The following is a 24,078-nucleotide window of genomic DNA, read 5'->3' on the forward strand; positions in this document are numbered from 1 at the left end:
AAAAGACATTTCTTTGATATCGCTTTCATGTTGATTTGATTTGTTTAGGGTCACCTCAAAATGAACCCTATATAAAATTATAAAAATGGATTAAAACATAGAATTTTACATTCCAATTTGTGTCATTTTATCTCAAAAGCTTTATTGCAAAGTCACAATAAATAATAACAAATTAACTCAGCATTAATAACAATATTTCTTTGGAATTAAATGAGTTAACTATATTAGTTAGAAGAGAAAAAAAAAAATCGACATTTCTTTGTAGTCTCTTTAATGTTAATGTTTTTTGAATGAGGGCAAAGGTTGGGCCTAAAAATGAACCCTAAATAAAAGTCTTTTTTAAATGGATTTCAAAATAGAATTTGATATTCCCATTGGTGTCATTTTTATCTCAAATGCTTTATTCCAAATTTAATTATTATTATTAAAAGACTATTTTAATTTATTATTATTTTCTGGTTAAAATGTCTCACCTACATTGACTTTAAAATCTCTTTCATGTTTTTTTAGGGTAAAAGTTTCACCTCAAAATCAACCCTAAAAAATAAAAGTTTGAACATAGAATTTGATATTCCAATTGATTACATTCCATCTCAAAATCCTATATTGCAAAGAATAATAATGACTCGTTAACTCATTATCCATAACAATATTTTCTAAATAAAATGAGTTAAAGATATTAGTTAAAAGACATTTATTTAAAAGAAAATATTCCTCTGAAATTTATTTCGTAAAATATTTTTGGGGGGCCAGAAGTTTGACGTCTGAGCCCTTTAGTGTTACCTGTGGTGTTCCACAGGGTTCAGTACTTGCCCCCCTTGTTTTCAGCATTCACATGCTTCCACGAGGTGATATTATTCGCAAGTATAATATCTTTTTCCATTGCTACGTGACATGACTTCACTTGACCTAAAACATGAAAGCTATTTTAAATAAGAATAATTTAATTTAAAACCGTGCCAATTCGGGAAGCACCGTAACCGTGAAAAAGAAAACCGCGCTATAGTGAATAATTACTGTACCTTTTTTTTGTATTTATTGATCATTAAACACTTCGTTTCCATGGTTAGCATGTTTTTACTACTTGGGATCGGAACAGTCAAAAAAATGACAGCATAAAGTCTTGACAAGATACACAATATTCTGATTTAGGCACCTAATGTATGTAGTATCTCTTGTTATTTGTGTATTTGAGTGTCCAAGTAGCAAGGGATACTACTCCACAATTAATATCATACATAGAGAGAAAAATTACAAATACAACATGTCTAGCTCAACAGTGTTTTTATTTTTTGAATCAAATGTGATTATATCTTGATAAATAAAATAAATACATGATACAATTGGCAAGTAGAGAAAAATACAGATATTTGAATGTTGGCCTTGAACACAGTACTCATCAATTCTTCTGAAAATATATATATATATATATATTTCTACGGAAAGTGGGGGGTGGTAGTACAGAAGAAGGGATATATGGACAAGACACATTTATTTTTCGTTAGCATTTTATATTTACATTATGCAGTAATCCTTTTTTAGTTTATTGTGTTCCAAAAATAACCCAAGATAGTCAATTTTTCAACATTTTTTTCATTTTTGTATTAAATACTCTATTACACATTTAAACCAAAGAATAAATCCCAATTTACAGGTTCAATCTTTTGTTTAGCAAAGAAAAGTACTTCATAATCTTTTTTTTTCTTTACAAATATTGTATGTACTGTCAAATTCTAATTCTTAAAATAATCTTGCTCCTATATTCCACTACTGATTTTGGGATCATGGAAATTATTTCAGATCACTCTTTTTTTTTTTTTTACTTCAAAAGATATTTTGTCGCCATCATGTGGATGTTGTTGGAAAACAAAAATGTGGCATAAAAATTTGAATGGGATCACACTTAACCAAAAATTGAAGTACTTTATCTTTTTACTTTCAATACTATTTTGTCACCATCTTGTGTACATTATTCAGTACAGTCTTGTTCCACGGACAGACTGAAGAGATCATTTCTTCCTCATGCCATGAGGCTCTTTAACTCCACCCGGGGGAGTAAAAGGCCCACATTAAACCACACCCCCACATTGCATATTACCCTATTTTTTTGACAGTGTGTATTTTATGTAGCACTATTTAAATACTCTCTATCAACACCTTCCATTGGGTATTTATGTATCATATTCCTTTTACTTTATTATTGTTTTATTTTCAACACAAGGATACTGCTGAAAGTGTGAATTTCCCTACGGGGGGATGAATAAAGTATCTATTATCTATCTATCTGTCTATCCATCTATCTATTGGCAAACAAAAAATGGGGTTTCAAAATGAATGTGCAGAGGTCCATTGATGTTGGCACTAGAAAGCATCTTCCACTGCTTTTTGTGTTGTTGTTTTTTTGTTTTTTATGTCAATTGGACAGATTTTGTTGTATTTTGGTAGGTTTTTCTTTTAAACTGTCATTTTTTTGGGCATATCTTTTTGCTGTTATTTGATTCTGCACTTTTAATGGCGTATCTGCTTCCATAACCCAAAGGATTTTATCAGGAAAAGGGCTCAGGAAAGGGATTTTTCAACAGGTTGGACTTTATTATCCAAAGGATTTGCTCTCTGTCCTAATTGCAAAAATCAATTAATGTCGTCTCTCCTCGTTTTGAGTGTGTATATAGAATATCTGGCTGGCTACAGACCTCCCTTTCACACTTCTCTCCCTGCATTCCATCTGCAGACCTGAGAGTCACAACCTACCCCTTCACAAGGCAATCCTTTGTTCGGACCTTTTAGGTCAACAAAAACATAGTTCCAGAAAACATCCATAAACGATTCATTCGGAAAGAGGGAAATTATCATTTAAGGGGCTGTCGTAAATTCATAATCCCAAAGGTGAGAACCACCAGGGAAAGTGGACGAGATCAAACAATGTCCAAATATTCACTTGTTCAAATTTAAATACAAAAAACATACCTGGCGGAATACAGAGTTTAGGAATGCGGCTTAATACAGGTCGGTTATCCTCTTAAAATGTGGTGGGTGCGGCTTATAATCAGGTGCGCTCTATAGTCCGGAATTTACGGTAATCCAAAAGTAATTGAAAGTAATCAAGTTCAAGTAACCCTAGCCAACCCTGACAACATTTTAGAAGTTCACTTGAAACGGGTAGCCCTTCAAGCTAATCGCTAACAAAAAAGCTTGACGCTCCCAAAAAGTTTTCGACCCCTGCTGTATATTATGGTGATATTTTTGCCGTTTTCATTGAAGATGCTGGAATGAAAAGCCCGCATGTAGCCCGCACCCCCTAGCTTAGTTGAAGGTATTGAAATTGTTCTTATCGTGCAAGGGAAGGTTTTGGGCGCCCCGGAAGTCCTCCGCGATCTGCTCGAAGGTCCGGCCCTTGGTCTCGGGGACTCGGAACCAGGTGAAGAGCATGCCCATCAGAGCCAAGACCATGAAGATCAGGTAAGTGTAGCCGCCGATCAATTTCTGCCGGTGAGAAACGTGTGAGCAGGGGGTCCGGAGAGGGACCGGCAGGACGCGGACCGGAATCTTACCAGGACCGGAGGAAAAAGCAAGGCCAGGACGAACTTCCCTCCCCAGTTGAGAATGCTGGCGAAAGCCATGGCGATGGACCTGCCGGGCTGGTCGAACAACTCGCCGGCGATGAACCAGGAAATGGGGCCCGGACCCAACTCGTACGCAGAGATCAGGCAGAAGACTAGCAAGACTTGCAGGCTAGCTAGCTCGGGCAACGTTTGCTGTGAAAAAGGACCGAGAAAAATGTCTTCTCGGGTGGAAAACACACGATTCCGCACCGTGCCGTTTGCTACAAATACAGCGCCCAGCTTTCCAGCTACACCTCTACATGTTTGCTGTACAATGTACGTTTATTATGCTATTAAGACGTGTACAACGTACAAAAAAATCTGTACGGAAAAAATACAAATTTGTCAATGATGGGTACCATCCGGTATACACAGACTATCACAAAACGAGTTGGCCGCAGTAGCCTCTATCTCGGTATTGTTTTTTCTCGTTGCAAACGAAGCGAGCGGTTTGATGCTACTGTGCGCATGCCACTTGGGGATTTCCCATCATGCATCATTTTGATCACACATGAACACAGCGAAAGCAGAGCAGTACATACTTGGCCAATCAGAAGCAGTACAGAACACACATGTGGTCGTAAAAAACATTGGATTTCATGTGGTAGTTGTGTAGTGAAAGGAAGTCAGTCTCTTTTTAGAGAACCGGCTTTTTCGGCTCGACTCATTCAAGAGAGCCGGCTCTCCGACGGCTCACTTGCTTTGATGCATTCTACTACGAATGATGATGTTGTATAAAGAAGTTAAGATAAACAGGAAGTATAAAAGAAGAAAATGAAAAAAGACAGGTTGGTGGTTATCCCTTTCATCGGTATATTACTAACAATAATTGAATGCAGAAAATGAATTCATAATTTGAATAAGAAAATGTATTATTCTACTTAATCATATTTGCATGTATTTTTTCCTTCTACAGTCCAAGCGACTTCATGTCGAGCAACTCAGTATCTCACAACAAAATGTTCATGGTCAATATATATGATATAACGAAACTCATGCACAATATAACATGTTAAACTACAGAAATAAATATGTTAGAGAAAAAAATATGGTGTAAGATTATTTTTTATTTTGTAAGGGAAAATACGACTGTTTGTAAGGGCGTGGAGCCCTGGAGCGCGATAGGTATGAGATCATTTCTGAAACTGGAATATTTGAGAGGGGGACCTCCCACTGGAGAGCGTTAGCATCTGAGCTAACCCATGCGGAAACGTGTGCTTAGAAGTTCCGGAAAATATCAAGCTGTGAAAGGTGCGTTTTTGTCACCGACTCTGCGTATTTTGTCTCTTTGTCTCTTTCTTACTCCCGTTCGCCAGAGATAAAAAGATCAAAGTGGCAGCCTTTCCAGCAGCTCCGTGTTAGCTCGCACTTTTTGTGATTTCTTGTTTTAATCGTCTGCTTCTATCTTCGGTGTTTTTCATCCCGTTTGACAACGACACTTTGGATGACTTTCTATCCTAAGGTTATGGGTTTTAACGCACAAAAATGCGTTTATTCGAGGAATCGACTCCTTGCCCTGAAGAATTCTCGTGCTGGTGCGATGAGGGGGCCCTATAGTGGTTGCAGAGCCGGAGCTAGCTAAGCGGCTGGCGGCGTTATAAGTGTTCGGTAACATCCGTAATCATGAGAAATGTGAACTCTCTACCAAATAAGACCGACGAAAAACATCAAAGCGTACAGGGAGTGCAGTTTGCCGTGTTTTACGGAATCGTGGCTCACGTCGAGCATCCCTGACGCTAACGTGAAGCTACCCGGCTTCAGCGCTGTTAGGGCAGACAGAGACACAAAGGCCTGCGGGAAGCGGAAAGTAGGCGGACTCGCTATCTAGGTGAACACGAGGCGGTGTAACCCTGGGCACAAAGATTTCCATCTGCCGCAGGGACGTCCAACTTTTGGCCTAGCGTGTGACGTCATCCACTCCGCTGTTGTTAAACTACAAGACAGCACCCCGAGGCCATCCTGTTCAACTGAACAAAAGGATACTGCTGGAAGTGTGAATTTCCCTACGGGGATAAATAAATCATCTATCTAGATTCCTGAAAAGCCTCTCGGCTAAAAGAAGCGAAATCTTACCACCACTGAATCGACAACGGTCAAGAGGAGGTTGCAGACGCCGATGATAAAGAAGCCGATCAAGAGAAGTCGCCTCCTTCCCGCTTTTTCCATCAAGAAGAACTTTTTGTGGTTTTCGGAGGTGGAGAGAAAAAGAAAGAAAAAGCATTTTTAGCGAGAAAAGGAATACGGCGAGCGTCGGGACTCACGGCCACCAAAGTGAAGACCACGTTGACGGCCCCCACGCCCAACGTCAAATATTTGGCCTCCTGGAAATGAGCTTGGAACATTCTGGTGGAATAATTGATGATCTGAAAAAAAACGGAAACGCGGTTGGACTCTCGGGGTCGAAGGTCTGGAGAGAAGGGGCCCGGTTTTTCGGTTACCGCGTTGAATCCCGACAGTTGGCTGGCCAGATTGACGCACAGGACGATGACGGCGGGCTGACGGTAGCTCCGTTTCCGGAAGAACTCCAGCGGGCCCACCGAGGCCTGGGCCCGAGCCGCCTCGCCTTTCATTTCCTCCATCTCTGCCCGGACCCTCTCCTGACTCCCTCGCAGTCTGAGGAGCGCTGCGGGACCCAAACATCTCAGTCGGGCCAACGCTTTTGTCACCTGCGACTGCCCCGTTGGCGCCAATAGTCCTAGTCGCTGATTGGCTCCCTGACTCTTTTTAATTCCCGTCTTCCAAGAGGAAGCTGTCAGACCGTCTGCGAACCTATGCTTTCAGCTAGGCAAGCTCTGCACTATCCGACATTCTCCTGCCCTGTTTTCTCCTGCCTAATACCTGCTGCTGTTGTGCTTTATTGAAGTCGAGCTTGACATAAGGAGAACGCTTTAATTTAAAACGGGAAATTCCAGGCTCGTTTCTCCCGAGTTATTAATAAAAACACCTGCTTGGTTTGGATTAGCTTGCGAAATAACAAGATTCCCCTGGCAAGCTGATAGGAGTTTAGATTTTCTTGGAAATTGGTCTGGTTGAAGAAGCCTTCGAAGTTTGGGGAATCGAAAGAGGACAAAAACGTTCTGAAAAAACATTATCGATTCCCGGAAAGAATGCACATTGAGGAAAAAACAAGTGCATCATCGCGAGGGGACGCGTTAAGTATGTTGGGGTGTAAAAAGCTGATTGTCTCTTAGACGAATGAGAACTCTGTTTTGGACTCTGACGAAGTTAAATAAACGGCTCTCCCTCTCCTGCCAAGATCTCCCTGCATATTGTTTTTATGTTTTGGGGCGAGGCAATAAGGTCTGCTCCGAATATGCCGACCTGTTTCTGGACCCGTTTCTGCCTTGCTTCTCCGTCCCGGCCATCGACCCGTTTTGCCCTGTTTCCTGCCTGATACCTGTCGCCGACCTCTTTTCTAGACTCGTTACTACCCTTGTTCCTCCGTTCCGGCCATTGACATGTTTTCTCGCCATCTAGGACGACCCTCGCTCGACACGGAAGTGCCACTTCCACGTTCCTGCCGTCAGCCGCCCGTGACCGACGATCGTCGGATCGTGGAAGCAGGCACTGCTCTCTTTCTTAATAAAAACTGAGTAAAACAAACGCTATCGGGTCCTGTCTCCGTTTCTGGGCTTGTGACAACACATGCTATCGGCAGAACCAAATCCTACAATGCCTTTCTTTCTCTTCCACGACATTTCTTTCACTCGGATTGAATCGGCTGCGGGTCCTAAGACGAACGCTAAAGGGAGAAGCAAAAACACGATAAACAGGGGACGACTACCCTCACTAACGAACGGGGAAAATGATTAAAACGAAGGAGGCGATCAAAGCAGGGAAATATTGGAATGGCAAGATGATGACCATAATTTGAAGCTTTAAAATCAGTTTGAATCCTCCCCTCTGCATCCACCAGTTAACTCCACTGTACCAGCTCAAGTCACCTCTCACCAAAGTTGAATCCAAAGTAGTTTATCCTTTATTTGAATTCGACAAAACTAAAGTAGAACTTGCTATACACTATTTTGTTATTTAAACGTTTTTATGGAGGTTAGCATTTGTTAATTAGCTTAGGTTTGTAATGATAAACAAAGGACGTATCTGTGATAATGTTGATAAAGATTGTTAGATGATCTAACATTTTCATGATTAGTTTATACACATAACACTTTGTTGTCATAATTTAGTTGCACGATTCGAATACCATGAAAAGTATATCGCCATTTTTTTTTCCTGTGATCAACTCCGGACGAGTAGAGAAAAACTACTTTTTGTAGTCTTTTTTTGGCAGGCCTTTTTTTTAATTGTCTTTTGGTTGTTTTTGGTCATTTACATTTTGGGAGATTTTTTTGTGGGGGGTCATTTTGGGTCCTGTTTTTTTTTTGTCATCTCTTTGGTCAAATTTCTACTTGATTGTGTTAAAGCTCCAGTACCTTAGGAGGAACACACAAAGCGGGGTCCAATGAACCGCTTTCGATGGTATTTCTCTCCGTTTTTTGGGTCGTATTATTGGTCGGCTTTTTTTTGCCGTTTGAGTGTTTTTATCGTCTTTCTGTTTTTTTTCTGGTAAGCTATGCTAACAAAATACTCATCATGGTGGACTTTAACATTCACATGATTTCTCCCCTTTGTTCGATCGCTGTCAGGCCAGGTTCGGGCTTTCAATCGTTGAAGGATTTTTGATTTTGTTTAATTGACTATAAGGGATTTTACAAATTACAGTGAATGCAAGATTTTTCACAGAGGAGGCTTAAGTTCGAGGACAGGTCGCGCCGTTCCAAGTGTGGAGTGTTTTTTCTGGGGAATTTTGAGGGAATTAGTCCTTGTTTTGATAAACGCTTGGCATCGTTTTGAGCTGATATGAGTTTCTTTTAGACATGGCGGCGCCTTTGGTGAGGAGGTGGTGAAGCTGGCACCTGACCCGCCCCGTGGGGGGGAGCCTTCGTGACGCACCGGTCAGACGAGGTGGGGAGTTCCTGGCCCGCCCATGGGGTGCGGCCGACGCCCCGACGTGTGAAAAGACGGAAGACGGTATGAGAGACGATAGAAGAGAGATGGGAGAATGAGAGGGAGGCTCGACGAAGACTAATTACACTAATTTGACAATAATTCGGCTAAATTCAATGGAATTCACTTAGTTAAATACTTTAAGAAAATAAATCTGCCCTCGTGTGAAAATGCCGTTCATTTTCCCATTAAGAAACGAGCCTGCATTGTTAGGAGAATGAAGTTTGTGTTTGCTTAATGGAGTCAGATAACTTATTCGAAGAATTTAGAAAAACGATACATTAGTAATATAGTTTTTCCCTGACATCGTAGAAGCGACCCAATGGTCAAAGTAGTCTCACCAGTGTGGGCCTGGGCATCCTGGCCCTTGTTGATGAGCAGGTAACGAGGGCTTTCGGGGCAGAAAGGCAGGATCAGGTACTGGGCCAGCGCAGGGATCAGAGACAGGGACAGCATGGTGGACCAAAGCTCTTTGGTTCCAAGCATGTCCTCCAGGCCCGCAATCTACAATCAGAACAGAGTCAGATAGCTCTTACCAGACCACCGCAGTGCTGAAAGGAAACCGGAAAATGTGAGGGTCATATTTCTAGACCAGGGTGTCCATACTCTGGAGAATAGTGCCAGATCGCGACACAGGCAAGTCTTGTGTGACGAACTGAGACAGTCGAGTCATGTCATGTTTATTTGCGACACACTTAATCCCTGTAAAAACCACAGCTTACTATGACCCATGGTCTAGAAACTACACGAGGGCCAGGAAAAACCCAAAGACCTCAGCATGAGGAGAATGAAGGAAGCTGGAGAAGGTGCCGCACTTGAGGTCATCCCCCTGAAAAACAATGTCCTCCTCACCATCCCCAGCAGGATTCCCGAAGCGAAGGCCACCTGGTTGAGGGTTGCGAAGGCGCCCCTCAATATGGTGGGCGAGACCTCCTGGATGTAGAGGGGATTGAGGCTCATCACCAGACCGCAGAAGAGTCCGAACAAAAGCCGGCCCAGGATCAGGGCTTCGAAGGACTCCACAAATTTGGCCAAGACCATCAAGGTCGCTCCCACCACCGACAAGATGTTGACGATCAGGATGGAGTTACGTCTGGAGGGGTCGAGACCAGACCACAGAAGAAGTTACAGAACCGATGAAACGGACGCATTTGCTCGTTCCTTACCGTCCAAAGGAGTCGGCCAGATATTTGACGCCCAGGCAGCCCAGAAGAGCTCCGAAATCCTTGATGCTGACCGAGACGGACCACAGCAGGACCAGGCTGTGGTCCGTCATGGTTTGGTTGTAGCGGTCCTTCCAGGTCTGGTTGAAGAAGCCTTCGAAGATCTGAAAGAAGGGGGAGACGGTTTTGTGGATTTTGTGGATTTGGTCTCATTTGGGTCTTACCTTGGCAGGGGCGTTGACGTTTCCAGTGTGGTAGCCCACTTGCAGCGATCCCAAAATGGCCGCCAGAACCGAAGTCAGGAGCAAGACCGTCAGGTGGCACTGAGGAGAAAGGCAAAAGCACTAACCGTTTTAACATTCTGGATTCTCAATTCATAGTTGGCGATTCTCCATAGTCTTTCCGGTATTAGCGTAGGAAGCCTTTTCAAATGGGGATTTTAGCAGCGTTCGTTTTAGCTCTGAAAAGTGACGGGGACTCGCATGCTCAAAAATCTATAAAACTTTTTCCGTACATAAGGCGCACCGCATTATAAGGCGCTATAAGTGCATGCTGGTTCAAGATCAGGTCATTGTGCAATTTTGTAATTGTAATCCTGTGCAGTCCTTCGAGACATTTTTGGGATTAAGGGCGTCATAAATAAATGTGACTTGACTTGGCTACAGTAAAGGATGTAGTTACGTTATGCAACCGTTAGATGGCGCCGCGCTAAAGGGAACGTCAACAAATCATTTAGGTCAGTCAAACTTTATGAATAGATAACAAAACAAGCTTTCTACAACTCCATTCACTCCCAAAATGAATAAAAACTCGCTTTTTTTTTCTTCTATTCTTTTGTTGCCATGGAAACTTTGTTTAGTCTTCCTTACTTGGCGCAGCTTATCCTCATGCTTCCTCCACTTGTTGCTGCTCTATTCCCGTGTTCTACTGCGTGACTGATCGCCTTAAGTTTAAACTCTGCGTTGTAAGCGTGTCTCTTAACAGGAGCCATTTCAGAGTCTTTATACAAACGCACAAATAAAAGAGAATCCTTGTTTAATATTTCCCAGTATGCACAGCGCCGTTCTTCTTCTACGCGAAAAATGGAGTCGGTGGCTGCTTCTCTTAGTTGCGAGACCTTGCAATTCAATATTGATCCATATATAAGGCGCACCGGATTATAAGGCGCATAGTCAGCTTTTTTAAAAAAAAATCTGATTTTATGTGCGCCTTATAGTGCAGAAAATACGGTAATACAAATCAGTTATCACTTCAAGATTTTTCAGTTCACAACAATATTGTACATTATACAAAATAATATTGCTGAAATATTAGTCTATATATTCATGCAGTTTTAATCACTTCAGATTTTTCAGTTCATATATTCTTGGTGGTTTGCTGTCCCGCCACAATTGTAATGCCTTCTCAAAGTCCAATCCATTATCATCTTCCTCATACCGTCACCAGGAATATAATTTAGTTCATTTTGGCAGAAAAGTCCTTTTCTTGCTAGGAATATTATTTTGTTTATTTTCTTTCGTCGAATCGTTTGCTTGAACACGCGTGTTTTCCTTGCCTCCGCCATCTTTCAAAGAATTTCCATACCTTTCAACCTCCAGGGCTCCATGCCCTTACAAAATGTTGTATTTTCCCTTACAAAATAATCTTACACCATATTTTTTATGTAGTTTAACACGTTATATTGTACATGTGTTTCCTTATATCATATATATTGTTAATGAACATTTTGTTGTGAGATACTGAGTTGCTCGACATGAATGAGCTTTATTATTAAAAAAAAGTTCAAAAATGAAGTAGCTTGGACGTTCAATGTAGAAGGAAAAAATACATATAAATAGAATTAAGTAGAATAACACATTTTCTTATTCAAATTATTGTTGTTAATATACTAATTAAAGGGATAACCACCAACCTGTCTTTTTTCATTTTCTCCTTTTATACTTCCTTTTTTTCTTAACTTCTTTATACAACATCATCATTCGTAATTTCAATCATCAAAGCAAGTGAACCGTTTGAGAGCCGGCTCTCTTTCATGAGTTGAGCCGAAAAAGCCAGTTCTCTAAAAAGAGACGGACTTCCTTTCACTACACAACTACCACGGAATGATGCGTGATGGGAAATCCCCAGGCGGCAGACGCATGCGCACAGCAGCATCAAACCGTTCGCATCGTTTGCAACGAAAAAAGCGACACCGAGATAGAGGCTACCGCGGCGAACTCGTTTGACTCGATCGATTTGCCGTTTGGTGATCGTCGGTGTATACCGGACGGTACCCATCATTGACAAATTTGCGTTTTTTCGTACAGATTTTCTCGTACGTCGTACACGTCTTAAAATGCATAATACACGTACTTTGTCCGTTCATGTGTTCTCGTGTATTTTATCATTTATTTTATTGTGTATGTCGTCGTGTATTTTGGTCTGTATTTTTTTTTGTCACGTATCGTTTTGTTTCGTTCGTCATGTACTTTCTTGTGTATTTTATCATGTAGTCTGTCATTTATATTGTATTTTTTAAATTCATCATTTATTTTGTTGTGTATTTGGGTTTTAGAGCGAGGGTTACGGTTTGAAACGGGCTTAGGGTTAGGTCTCCAGCTAGGGCTACTGGTCGGTTTAGGCATAGGAACTACAGCGTGAGCTCCATTTTGGGGTTGTACACTGTAGGGTTCCACAATTTGTTTAGAGCTAGGGTTACAGGTAGAGTTAGGTGGAGATTTAAAGTTAGAAACTAGAGTCTGAGCTCCATACCAGGGTTCTAAACCCTTCGAAAATACGTTACGGTTTGAAATAGAGTTACGGCTAGGGTAAAAGATAGGTGTAGGGCTAGGGTTTGGAGCTAGGTTTTGGGCTCTAAGTTTGGGTTTTAAACTGATTTTAGGGTTCTGAATATTAGGTCGGGAATAGAGTTTGGGTTTGAAACTTAAGCTCAGGTTCCTGTTCTCTTGGCCGGCGCTGGATTTCTTCTTTTAATGGTACTGGAAAAATGGGAATTTGGCTGTGAAAGTCCTTGAAAAGTGCTTGAAAATGGCCATGAAAATGGCCATGAAAAAGGCGTACAAACCCTGTTTCCAATGGGATTATTCCCTACATGGAAACCCTACCCATTGTCAGAATTTACAGTTTTTAGCCAAGGTTAGGGTTTTAAATTTTGGTGTGTAGCCCGTATTTGGCTTTCAGGCCCTCAAATTTGGGTTTCAAGCCTAAAGCTTCATAAGTAGGGCTTCAAATTGATCGAATTTGGCTTCGCAAGCGTACGTCAGAAACAGAGTTTGGTTTGAAACTCAAGCTCAGGTTCCTGTTCTTTTGACCGGCGCTGGATTTCTTACTTTAATGGTACTGGAAAATGGGAATTTGGCTGTGAAAGTCCTTGAAAAGTGCTTGGAAATGGCCATGAAAAAGGTTTACAAACCCTGTTTCCTGCATGGAAACCCTACCCATTGTCAGAATTTACAGTTTTTAGCCAAGGTTAGGGTTTTAAATTCTGGTGTGTAGCCCGTATTTGTCTTTCAGGCCCTCAAATTTGGGTTTCAAGCCTAAAGCGTCATAAGTAGGGCTTCAAATCGATCGAGTTTGGCTTCGCAAGCGTAATTCCCGGTATGCACGTTGCAGCATCAGGGATGGAGTTCAGAGTTCGAATCAAGTATTTTCACACGGCGCTAACATGTATTTATGTCAAGCAAGTGTTAGGGTTCTCACGTGTTTGGAGGGCCAAGAAGAAGACAAAGACACAAACCTCCGCTAAGGCCATTTTGTCAGCGTGGCTTCCAGTTGGGCTCCCAAGGTGCTCTCAAGGCATTTATTTTGTGCTGAGAAACAAAAACAACAACTCGTGAATCCGATTCAGAGCCTGAATTCTGCACTACTGACACAGACTTTGGTTTGAAACCTCAGTCCAGGCTTCAAATCTCTACTTGAACCACCAACTGAATGCCCAAATCTAAACCCAGTCCTGAAATACTTCGTCTCAATTGGTGAAAACCTGATTTGAAACCCTACCCCACCCATGGCAACTCTTGAAACATTAAGCCATGCTTGGAGCCGTACTCAAACTTGGAACTTCAACCCAAAGACCCCAAACCCAGTCTGGTCATTTGAAACAGACAGGGCTCAAAATACCTTGAAGTATCATAGCCTTGATTTAAAACCCCAATCAGGAAAGGTCTGGAATGCCTGACTTCCAACCCAAACACATTACTCAGATCCTAATTTGACACTTGAACTTTCTTCAGACTGTCACATAGTTTCAGTGACCCTGACCCTTCCCAGGAACTCTTTACAGTTTTTGATACAAAAAGCCATGTGTGGATCCAGACTCCAACTTGAGACTTAGTTATAAAACAACACGATTTAAAAACCCAAACCTCGTCCTGAAATCATAATTTGAAACCGTAAAACAAGCCTCAAAATACTCAAGGTCTTACAACCCTAATATGAAACCAGAATCAAGTCAAATTTCAAGCCCAAACATAATAATCAGATCCCGATTTAAAATTTGTCTTATCATTTTAAAAACTCGTTTAAACTCAATTTTAAAACCCTAATCGACAGGACTAACCTTGACCTTAAAACCCAAGGAGAGCGATTGGAAGGTAACCCCGACCTTAAATCTTCAACCAATCTTGAGTACGTTCCCCAAGTCAATTCAAGTTCAGTTCAAGTTCAACTCAAATTCAAATCAGATTCAGTTCAATTCTATGTGCCATATATGAATAGAACAGAATATAGAATAGAATAGAATCTACCTTTATTGTCATTGTTACAAAATGTGTTAACATATTGTGACAACGAAATTGGGCATGACACTCCAGTTTCACACATTCACAGTGAGGTAAAAAACCCAAGAAGATAAAGGAACAGAGAAAATAAGGTTATAAAACAATGGGCCGGCAATTTAATTGACACATGATAATAAAGGCCTTCTATTCAATTTGAATTCACTTCCAATTCAATTCCAATTCAATTTGAATTCACTTTCAATTCACTTCAAATTCAAGTACAATTCAATTCAGTTGAATTTCCATTTCCATTTCAGTTCCAATTACAATTCAATTGGAATTCACTTTCAATTCACTTCAAATTCAAGTACAATCAATTCAATTTCAATTCACCTCAAATTCAAGTACAATTCAATTTAGTTCAATTTCCATTCCAGTTCCAATTCAATTCAATTCAATTCAATTCAATTTGCAGTCCTTTGAGACATTTTTGTGATTAAGGGCGTCAGAAATAAATTTGACTTGACTTGACTTGAATTTTACCTTCAATTCACTTCAAATTAAAGTACAATTCAATTTAAAAAAACTTCAAATTCAATTTCACTTCAAAATCGGGAACAATTGAATTCAATTTCAATTCACTTCAAATTCAATTTACATCCACTTCAAAATCAAGTACAATTGAATTTAATTTCAATTCACTTAAAAATAAATTTCAATTCACTTCAAATTCAATTACAATTCAATTTCAATTCACTTCGAATTCAAGTACAATTCAATTTAATTTCAAATCACTTCAAATTCACTTTTAATTTATTTTTAATTCACTTCAAAATCAAGTACAATTAATTTCTATTCACTTCAAATTGAATTTCAATTCACTTCGAAATCAAGTACAATTCAGTTCAATTTCAATTCACTTCAAATTCACTTCCAATCCAATTCCAATCCAATTCCAATCCAATTCCAATCCAATTCCAATCCAATTCAACATCAAGTACAATTCAATTCAGTTCCAATTCCATTCAATGCGGGAAAGAACAATCGAGACGATTGGACTCACCGGCGGGTGCTTCGGACGGAAATTCCCGAGGGACGGAAAGGAAAAGACGCGCTTGGCCGGGTTCCCGGTCCTAACCCAAAAAGCTTCTGAGCCGTCCTGGGTTAAAGCCGCACTCCAGAGCCAGCCGCCGGAAGCTCCGCCCACAAATATCCAAAAGCAGCCACCCGACCGGTCGGCCCGCCGCCCGAGTGGCCCCCGGGCGCTGAATTTCGCCGGCCGCGGCCCTCGACAAATAACAACCCTGGCGTTGTCGCGTCTAATCTCAGACGCCTCAGAGTGTCTCCCTCTCGGCGCCCGCTTAGGAATTTGGCGTCTTTCTAGAAATTAGAATTTGTTCTCGTCCAAAGCGGCGGGCTTTGTGCTCGTGTCAGGGAACGCTCTCAAACTCGCGGCCAGCGGGACATTTGCAAGAGAGAGAGAGAAACAGAGGGAAGAAGAAAGAGCGAGAGAGAGAGAGAGAGAGAGAGAGAGGGAGAAACAGAGGGAAGAAGAGAAAGAGAGAAACAGAAAGGAGAGAGAGAGGGGGAGACAGAGGGAAGGAGAGAGAGAGAGAGGGAAGGAAAGAGAGAGAGAGAGAGGGAAGGGGATAGAGAGAGAGAGAGTGAGAGGGAAAAAGAGGGGGAAGGAGAGAAACAGAGGGAAAAAGAGAGATAGAGCGAGAGAGACCGAGGGAAGGAGAGGGAGAGAGAGTGAGGTGGAAGGAGAGAGGGAAGGAGAGAGTGAGAGGGAAAGAGGGGGAAGGAGAGAAACAGAGGGAAAAAGAGAGATAGAGCGAGAGAGACCAAGGGAAGGAGAGGGAGAGAGAGTGAGATGGAAAGAGAGAGGGAAGGAGAGAGTGAGAGGGAAAGAGGGGGAAGGAGAGAAACAGAGGGAAGGAAGGAGAGTGAGAGAGAGCGAGAGAGGGGGAAGGAGAGTGAGACAGAGAGAGAGAAGTAGAGGGGAGAGAGAGGGGGAAGGAGAGAGGGAAGGAGAGTGAGAGAAAGAGAGAGAGAAAGAGAGAGAAGGAGAGATAGAGAGAGGGAGGGAGGGAAGGAGAGGGAAGAAGAGTGAGAGAGAGTGAGAGGGAAGGATAGAAAAAGAGTAAAGAAGAGCGAGAGAGAGGTAAGGAGAGTGACAGAGAGAGAGAGAGAGAGAGAGAGAAAGAGAGGGAAGGAGAGAGGGAAGAAGAGAGGGGTCAGAGAGAGAGGGAGGAGAAAGAAGAAGGGACAGAGGGAAGGGACACTGGGGACAAAATTGGCACCCAAAATATATAGATTCTAGTACTACATACAGTGCCGTGAAAAAGTATTCCCCCCACTTCTTGAATACTGCCTTTTTTGCATATTTAGCGCCTACAATACTTTCAAATCATCAATTTGAATACCGCGCAGGTAATCCCCCCCAAAAAATACGATTCTATTTATGAAGGCACTAAATAACCCAAAGCTATCGGGCCCTATGTGAAAAAGTCTTGGGCCTCCTTTCCGAGGAATAACAGACAAACATTCACAATAATTGATCAACACTTCTTAGGTATTTTGGCCCATTCTTCTTTGCAGAATGATTTCCGATCGCCCGATTTTAATCATCAAATTTGGAATTCATTTTCCAACCTTGAGATTTTTTTCTTGGAATCAAAGTCTGGGTTGACGCAAAAAAAGTCGAAAAAGACGATAGGAATTCTGGGCAAGAGGGAGGGCGAGGATATCATGGGCGTCGCCAGCCCGTTTTCTCACACACTTAGGTAGTACCTCTACTCCCAAATTGAATAGGGTCTGCCAGGAGCTTCTTAACCTGAAAACTTTGTAAGTAGAGACGCATTTGACAGAAGAGCATCAGAACACCAAACAAATACATATTTGAATGAGATGACCGCGCAATAAGCGTAAAACGAGAGGCACGTGATGTAAAAAAAAAAAAAAACAAAGATTCAAGGAAATAGAAATTTTCATTTACCTTTGAACTGACCTCTTTGTTTCCTGGTCCTCGGCAGTGTTTGTTTTCCTGGCATTTTTCTCTGAAAAACTGATTCAATAACGTCTGCTTTTGCCAATCTGTGGGCGATAGCCCGACCTGTCGATTCTTTTCCACAAATTCTGAAATGTTGCTAAAATTCCTTGAATTTGGGCCAATTGAACAATGGCTTGTTGTCCCTGAACTCCTACTGCAAGGCAATGTGTGTTTCCATACCTTTCTATTATCTCTTGCTTGACCAGAAAAAGTTTCCTCCTCTTCTTTTCTCCTTATCCACGTTTCTCTGTCTTTCGTGGGGTCCATTCTGAAGATTAGCTCTTTGTAGCCGTAGCATAGAGTAGACCGTTGACAGAGCAAGACGGGGACACGAAGAGCATGCTGGGATTCACGCATACGCACTCTGTATTTTGGACTTTGTATCTTGAAAAGCCTTTGTAAGTAGAGGCAATATTTTCTTTGTAACTTGAAACTTTTGTATGTAGAGACATTCATAAGTCGAGGTACCGCTGTATTCCTATTTATTCGCACTTCTGTTTGTCTCTGCTTTTATTCTGAAGCCTTTGTAATCAAAATATTGCGATTTATTTTGTAAACAGTTTAAGTTATTTCGTACTATCGACATGCTCTGGAATATGGAACATATTTAGTGCCGTTTCTGTCATGATTACTGATGTGACTCGGCTGTTCTGATTGGATCTCTGTCGGAATTTGAAGCCAGTCCTGTCTGTCCCCTTTTGTCAGTCCGTCTGCGAACCTCAGTGAACACTAGGCAAGCTTTTTTCGAACGCGACTCCCACCTGTCCCGTTTTTTGCTCCCGTCTGTCCCCGGCTTCGACCCGTTTTTGGTCCTGACCATGTCTGCTTTCCCATTCGACCTCTTTTTGTCCCCGACCCCGTCCAAGCTCCTTTTCTGGCTTACGACTCACTTCCGACCCTGTTTTTGCTCTCCTGTTCCGGCTACTGACCCGTTTTCCGTTCCTGACACCGCCATCGCTCGCCACGGAAAATCCACTTCCGCGTTCGGAGCCCTTTCTCTTCCTTCCAATAAAAACTTGTGAGAAACGCTACGCAAGTGGGTCCTGTCTCCGTTCTGGTCCAGACAGTTTCTTGTAATCATAAATGAATTCGAGCGGGTTCGATTCTTTGACGTGCACGGCGTTTCCGGATCGGATCTGTACGACCGCGTATTTACTCGGAGTGAAATAATCCTGAAATTCCCCGTATCGCTCAACCCAGATTTACTCGAGTATTTTCCGATTTGATTTTTTTATCTTTGATACTTTCTCGGTAGGATACATGCTCGATCGATAGCGAAATCAAAGTGCTGCTTGTTTCAAGAGACTATTTTCTTTGCACATTGTTATAACGCCGTGTACGAAGAGCCATTTCGAACGGACCCAAACATCTAAAGACAAGATTCGGTTTACGGCTTTTGCTTTGGCGCAGTCATTATCATAACGCTCGTTTCAAGTATTTTGAACATGGACGTCGCAAATGTCACGAGACTATGTTCCTTTGCACTTTGTTATCATAACGCCGCGTACCAAGAGCCATTTCGAACGGACCCAAACATGTAAAGATGAGATTCGGTTTACGGCTTTTGCTTTGGCACAGTCATTATCATAACGCTCATTTTATGTTTTTGAACATAAATGCCGCAAATGTCACGAGACTATGTTTCTTTGCACTTTGTTATAATAACGCCGTGTACCAAGAGCCATTTCAAACGGACCCAAACGTGTAAAGACGAGATTCTGTTTACGGCTTTTGCTTTGGCAGAGTCATTATCATAACGCTCATTTTATGTATTTTGAACATAGATGCCGCAAATGTCATGACACTGTTTCTTTGCACTTTGATATCATAACGCCGTGTACCAAGAGCCATTTCAAACGGACCCAAACGTGTAAAGACGAGATTCGGTTTACGGCTCTTGCTTTGGCACAGTCATTATCATAACGCTCATTTTATGTTTTTGAACATAAATGCCGCAAATGTCACCAGACTGTTTCTTTGCACTTTGTTATCATAACGCCGCGTACCAAGAGCCATTTCAAACGGACCCAAACGCGTAAAGACGAGATTCGGTTTACGGCTCTTGCTTTGGCATAGTCATTATCAGAACCCTAATTTTATGTATTTTGAACATAAATGCCGCAAATCTCATGACACCGTTTCTTAGCACTTTTGTTTTGATACACTAGAAATTGAGGCCAGTCTCAGTCTCATTTGCATATACTCCTCGTGACACTTTCCTTCTTTTGAAGGCAAACCGGTTCGAGTGTGAACATTTGGGTATTTAAAAATTCTCATGCTAAATTTTCATTTGATGCTAATTGCGAAAACCGCAAAATACGCAACGCCCCAAAACGTGTTTACTTGCCGACCTCAAATTGAGCTCCCTCCGGTGGTTTCCGAGAAGAGAGCCAGAGTTACTTTCCACCCCTTCACCTGGAATCCCAATTTAAAGCTTTTTGCTCTCTTTTCAAAGGTGACGAACTGAAACTGAAGTACTATGAACATCGAGTACTACAGAAAATACACGCTTGCAAAAAAAAGTGTTGCATGAGTTCACCGCCCTAAAAACTTACATCCATTTTACATTGGTCCATTTTTAGACGTTGTGAAAGAGTTACAAATGTTTGACTTTAGAGGTGAATCTGTGATTGTGCGGACGTGTTAATACTGCGTTAAAATGAATCGCGACTGGAATCACACCCGTTAATTTCGGGGTCTGATTTGAAAACACTCTTTTTAGAACGACACTGGTCAACTAAGGTGTCTATCGTCGTTCCAATCGGTGACTAATGGCGAAAGCGAATATGAAGGTCAAAAAGGCAATCTTGGTTTTGTCAAAAACAGAACCTTCTAGGATAATGCGAGCTGTTGACTGGGAAAAAATGTCTGCGAACCTATGCTTTCAGCTAGGCAAGCTTTGTACTATCCGACATTCTCCTGCCCTGTTTTTTCCCGCCTGATATCCATTACCGACCTCTTTTCTGGACTCGTTACTGCCTTTGCTCCTCTGTCCCGGCCATCGACCTGTTTTTGCCCCGTTTCCTGCCTGATACCTGTTACCGACCCGTTTTCTGGACTCGTTACTGCTTTTGTTCCTCCGTCCCGGCCATCAACCTGTTTCGCCCTGTTTCCTCCCTGATACCTGTTGCCGACCTCTTTTCTGGACCCGTTTCTGCTTCGCTCCTCCAACCCGGCCATCGACCCGTTTTGCCCAGTTTCCTGCCTGATACCCGTTGCGGACCTCTTTTCTCGACCTGTTTCTGTTTTTGCTCCTCCGTCCCAGTCATAGACCTGTTTTTGCCCTGTTTCCTGCCTGATACCCGTTACCGACCTCTTTTCTGGACTCATTACTGCCTTTCCTCCTCTGTCCCGGCCATCGACCTGTTTTTGCCCCGTTTCCTGCCTGATACCTGTTACCGACCCGTTTTCTGGACTCGTTACTGCTTTTGTTCCTCCGTCCCGGCCATCAACCTGTTTCGCCCTGTTTCCTCCCTGATACCTGTTGCCGACCTCTTTTCTGGACCCGTTTCTGCTTCGCTCCTCCAACCCGGCCATCGACCCGTTTTGCCCAGTTTCCTGCCTGATACCCGTTGCGGACCTCTTTTCTCGACCTGTTTCTGTTTTTGCTCCTCCGTCCCAGTCATAGACCTGTTTTTGCCCTGTTTCCTGCCTGATACCCGTTACCGACCTCTTTTCTGGACTCATTACTGCCTTTCCTCCTCTGTCCCGGCCATCGACCTGTTTTTGCCCCGTTTCCTGCCTGATACCTGTTACCGACCCGTTTTCTGGACTCGTTACTGCTTTTGTTCCTCCGTCCCGGCCATCAACCTGTTTCGCCCTGTTTCCTCCCTGATACCTGTTGCCGACCTCTTTTCTGGACCCGTTTCTGCTTCGCTCCTCCAACCCGGCCATCGACCCGTTTTGCCCAGTTTCCTGCCTGATACCCGTTGCGGACCTCTTTTCTCGACCTGTTTCTGTTTTTGCTCCTCCGTCCCAGTCATAGACCTGTTTTTGCCCTGTTTCCTGCCTGATACCCGTTACCGACCTCTTTTCTGGACTCATTACTGCCTTTCCTCCTCTGTCCTGGCCATCGACCTGTTTTTGCCCCGTTTCCTGCCTGATACCTGTTACCGACCCGTTTTCTGGACTCGTTACTGCCTTTGTTCCTCCGTCCCGGCCATCGACCTGTTTCGCCCTGTTTCCTCCCTGATACCTGTTGCCAACCGACCTGTTTCTGCTTTGCTCCTCCAACCCGGCCATCGACCCGTTTTGCCCAGTTTCCTGCCTGATACCCGTTGCGGACCTCTTTTCTCGACCTGTTTCTGTTTTTGCTCCTCCGTCCCAGTCATAGACCTGTTTTTGCCCCGTTTCCTGCCTGATACCGACCTCTTTTCTGGACTCGTTACTGCCTTTGCTCCTCCGTCCCGGCCATCGACCTGTTGTTGGCCTGTTTCCTGCCTGTTACCTGTTGCCGACCTGTTTTCTGGACCCGTTTCTGTTTTTGCTCCTCCATCCTGGCCATCGACCTGTTTTCCCGCTATTGGGTCCTGTCTCCGTTCCTGGCTTGTGACACCGCCCTCGGTTGAGAGCGACGTCAATCGAAAGGACATAAGCTAACGACCAAATAACAATTGGAAATAATTTGATGATTGTTTCATTTTTAAAGGAGGAGTTACGAAGCCAAACCAATTAATTACACTGAGGAAGGTCAAACCATGCAGGGATGCTTTTAGGCGTATTTTTTTGTATCCGTGGCTGTATAGTTTGTGGGTACCTCTGATGAGTATATTTCGAAATGGCAAGAGTTTGCACTTTCCAACTGTATGCGGCATGACGGATTTCAGCGAATGGTGACTTTGTGAGGAACGCGTATTTGCTTCTCAACAGTTAAAGCTTAACGTTGATATTTTTCTCAAATATTGATCGTAAACAACATTGTGTACAAGAAGCAGGACCAACTGGAGCGGGGCAAGCTTTTCAACCGACCGGAACATGTCAACACGGGATTCGATTGGACGGCTTTTGCTTTGGCACAGTCATTATCCTGACTCTGTACAGAAAGCCAGATGAACTGGAGCAAGGCGGCCGTTTTTGAACAAACTTGTAAACACGAGATTTGTTTTACGGCTCTTGCTTTGGCACAGTCGTTATCATAACGCCGTGTACATTTAATCAAAATAGGGAACGGGGGCTTTTCAGGGCCTCGCAATTCATTTAGGATTCGGGGATTTAATTACAAAGTCATTCATTTTTTTCCAATAATTTTTCTTTCAATAAGATTTTATCTCTTATGTTTCTCAACTGCGTGATTGTAAAAAAAAAAAAAAAAAAAAAAAAAACTACGGTTAATTTAACCCAGGGAAACTTTACATAAGTGGGTAGAGTCGCCAAAATTGTACTCGAGTAAAAGTACTGTTACTTCAGATTAATAGGACTCGTGTAGAAGTAGAGTCCAAAAAAACGACTTAAGTCAAAAAGTACTTGGTGAAATTGTAAGTCTGTGTCATCGGACAGTTTGTTTGAGTGAACCCCCTGTGGATTAAATAATAATAATAATAATTATACATAGACGAGAGAAAGAAAAGGAGAAAATGAGAAGAAAAACGAGAAGGAGAAAAAGAGAAAAAGACAAAAAGAGATAAAGAAAAAAAGAGATAGAAAAAGAGAAAATGAGAGAGAGAAAGAGAGAAAGAGAAGGAGAAAATGAGAAGAGAAGAAAAAAAGAGAGAGAAAAAAGAAAAAAGAGAAAAAGTGAGAAAGAGAAAAAGAGAGAGGAGAAAGAGAAAGCGAGAAAATCAAAAAGAGAAAGAGCAAGAAAGAAAAGAGAAAGAGAGAGAGAAAGAGAAAAAATAGAGAAAAAGAAAAAGAGAGATAGAGAAAAAAAAGAAAAAAATAGGAGAGAAAAAGAGAGGAGAGAAAGAGAAAAACAAGAAAAAGAGAAAAAGAGAAAGAGAGAGAGAGAAAAAGTGAGAAAGAGAGAAAGAGAAAATGAGCAAGAGAGAAAAGAGAAAGAGAGAAAAAGAGAGGGAGAGAAAGAGGGGGAAAGTGAGAGAGAGGCTACAGATACAAATCCCACCTGTCGGTTGTTTGGGTCACTGCCTAAATCTAAAAAAAAATCCGACAAAATAAATGTGCTTTCGCCGAGACAGACGGCCACGTACTCATGGAGGGGATTTAAAGAACGTCTGGGATAACGTCGGGTAGTAAAAGTGCAGTTTCTCCTTCACAAATCTACTCCAAAAAAATTGTGATTTTTAAAAAAAAATCCCACGAGTGCTAAATGTCCCAAAACAAGTCAATGTAACTGGTTAACAGCCACCTCTGGATTTCAGTAACAGTTTCGAGGTAGCCTGATATAGCAGGACGTGGAGTGACAAATATAGCACACAAACACAAATCGAAATGATTGTTTCAAGACTGAACTGTCTTTCTGCTTTTTATTTTTTTTTCACAATCATTTCTTCCCGAATATGTCAACGTTGCTGTTAGATCTATGGTAGAATGGAGCTTCTTTTGGCTATTGCCTTTAAATGCAGGGGTGTCAAAGTCATTTC

At 42.2% G+C, this 24,078-nt stretch overlaps 2 protein-coding genes across 2 annotated transcripts in view; both read right to left on the bottom strand.

The window, feature by feature from the left end:
* Nucleotides 1-3,256: 3,256 nt before the first annotated feature.
* Nucleotides 3,257-15,621, bottom strand: slc2a1c (solute carrier family 2 member 1c). The gene is made up of 11 exons (XM_088355251.1): nt 15,554-15,621; nt 13,509-13,581; nt 9,997-10,095; nt 9,776-9,936; nt 9,462-9,702; nt 8,951-9,113; nt 6,041-6,225; nt 5,864-5,965; nt 5,676-5,777; nt 3,552-3,755; nt 3,257-3,483 (listed from the first exon to the last, which is right to left on the bottom strand). Exons 2-11 carry the CDS (start codon nt 13,521-13,523, stop codon nt 3,304-3,306), a joined length of 1,452 nt encoding a protein of 483 aa, XP_088211377.1. The 5' UTR covers nt 13,524-13,581; nt 15,554-15,621; the 3' UTR covers nt 3,257-3,303.
* Nucleotides 15,622-23,947: 8,326 nt separating this feature from the next.
* smoc1 (SPARC related modular calcium binding 1) overlaps nt 23,948-24,078 on the bottom strand; it is a 36,984-nt gene continuing 36,853 nt past the window's right edge. The window contains exon 14 of the mRNA XM_088354807.1: nt 23,948-24,078. This exon is cut by the window's right edge and continues 1,326 nt beyond it. The gene's annotated coding sequence lies outside the window, so the exon portion shown is untranslated.

This window comes from Urocampus carinirostris, chromosome 15 (genome assembly GCF_059441175.1).
Source record: "Urocampus carinirostris isolate Australia breed hairy pipefish chromosome 15, RoL_Ucar_1.0, whole genome shotgun sequence".
NCBI classification, from domain to species: Eukaryota; Metazoa; Chordata; class Actinopteri; order Syngnathiformes; family Syngnathidae; genus Urocampus; species Urocampus carinirostris.